General features: G+C 40.0%; 1 protein-coding gene across 1 annotated transcript; it reads left to right on the forward strand.

The window, feature by feature from the left end:
- The first annotated feature begins 1518 nt into the window (after positions 1-1518).
- On the forward strand, positions 1519-1872 carry LOC110920413 (PKS-NRPS hybrid synthetase CHGG_01239-like). The gene has a single exon (XM_022164625.1). The coding sequence runs from the start codon at positions 1519-1521 to the stop codon at positions 1870-1872; it is 354 nt and encodes a 117-aa protein (XP_022020317.1).
- Positions 1873-2078: the final 206 nt, after the last annotated feature.

Genomic DNA, 2078 nt, shown 5'->3' on the forward strand with positions numbered 1-2078 from the left:
AGTTACGAGTGAGCGTTTGAGTGTATAAGCGTTGCGTTGATAACCACATATCATTTAAACAAATAATCACACAAATAACATAACACATACAACTAAATGCATAAAATAAATCTGCGTTTCGAGTCTACGTTGGGTTTGCGTTGTGATAGAGTTTAGTCTAAACAAGCGATCTAACATGCAATAAAATGCGTTTAAGTAGTAAGCGTTATAAATAGCGTTTAAAAATGCGTTTGAAAATATATGTTAAAAATAGTTTAACCCATAGCGATAATCGAAATCTCGGGAGTACAAGCGGTTACGAAAGAAATGATAGCGAATAGTAACGATCCGACAAGTCGGGTTGTTATATATACGACGCTTTATAAGGGCCGTATAACGTTATACGACCCGTATACATCCAATTTCGTTGAAATTAAACGTTAGATTTCTCGATATTCATGCGAGTTATTTGATTCGATGTTAGGTTCCTCGATCCGCGTGTTAATCATTTGATATGATGTAATATTCCGTAGAAACGTCTATATAAACAACGCTAATCTTATTCATTTTCATTCAACTTCTATTCATTTCTTCTATATTTCTCTGTATTCAAATTATATTACGTTATCAATGTCGTGGTGGAAAATTTTCGGTAATGACTCGGCTAACGAGTCGAATCAGGAGAGTGTTCAAAAAAAATCGGAATAACAATCCGGGTGTGTTTGATCTAAATGTTCCGTTCGATCTCAACCTTGCGTCTGACGCATGTCAGGATCCTTGGGGTTTGGATGACTTTCAACCTAATTATGCTGGTTATTATCCACCGCCACCCATTGGTTTTCAACCCCCTCCAACTACTGGTGGACCGCTGCCTGGTAGTTTTCAACCTCCTCCCAGTAGTTTTGAATCTCTTCCCGATTGTTTTGAATCTCCTCCCAGTAGTGGTGGACCGCCTGAGGGTCCAAACATTAACCAGGAACCTAGTGAGTTTACAACCGATCAGGTATAACATTTATTTATACATTTATTTGCTGTACGTTTGATATTACTGTTTATACGTTTGAAGTCAAACAAACGACCAGTAAATAAACACGAAGCAAAAGCAAGGTAAACTTAATCTCCGAACACATACCGAGTACGATTTCTTCAATTCCACCTATATGGATAATATATATATATATATATATATATATATATATATATGTTTCTTGTATGTGGGCCGTATACAGTTATACGGTCCGTATACAAGTAATAAACAGTGCTCGTATATTGACTATACGAGCGAACAAAAAATATTAACCGTTGTATATGGCTCGTATAACCTTATACGGGTCGTATACAGGAATAAAATCTCACGTATAATTGTTTCGTTAGAAATTCGATAGCATTGATGCATTGGTGGAGTGGTGTAGAATAGTCGGACGCCAAAATGGGTATGCCATAGTCACCAAACGCACGATCTACGACAAACCCCCAAGTGGGCAACCGTTAAAAATATGGCTAATGTGCGATTGAACCGGCCACCACAAGTCAACAACCATGGTGAGACGGGCCGGGAGCATGAAAACCGGTTGCAACTTCCATCTGATCGGAACATACAGAAAGAGGTTACGATATTGGGAGCTAAGGGTTGGACATGCTCAGCATAACCATGAACCCTTTCTGTATCCAGAGGGTCATCCGTCCGTAATCAGGCTGACTCGAGAAGAAGAGAGGACGTTGGAGCAATTGATGCACCAGAATATGAAACCACGAGACATTCTCAATATCATTAAAGAACAGAACCCCGAGAATGTCTCAACAAGAAACACCATATACAACTCCCATGCCAAATTGGGTCGAATTCAGCAAGCCGGCGAGACACCAATGCAGATATACTTCTCTAGCGTTTGACGACAGTTAGGTTTGCTTTCTTCCACAAAACATATGGAAACGACGAAGGGTACAGGATGTTTTCTTTATCCACCCGGTGTCGAACAGGTTGTGGCGCGCCTTCCCGCATGTGTTGCTTATAGACTCCACCTACAAGATGAACCGGTACAACAAGCTGCTAGTTCATATTGTCGGTGTCACGTCCACATCCATATCGTTCTGCGTTG

This window comes from Helianthus annuus, chromosome 16 (assembly GCF_002127325.2).
Source record: "Helianthus annuus cultivar XRQ/B chromosome 16, HanXRQr2.0-SUNRISE, whole genome shotgun sequence".
Classification (NCBI taxonomy): domain Eukaryota; kingdom Viridiplantae; phylum Streptophyta; class Magnoliopsida; order Asterales; family Asteraceae; genus Helianthus; species Helianthus annuus.

Bases quoted from the DNA above. Each gene is read 5' to 3' on its own strand.
- LOC110920413 (XM_022164625.1), top strand. From the start codon at position 1,519: ATGGTGAGACGGGCCGGGAGCATGAAAACCGGTTGCAACTTCCATCTG.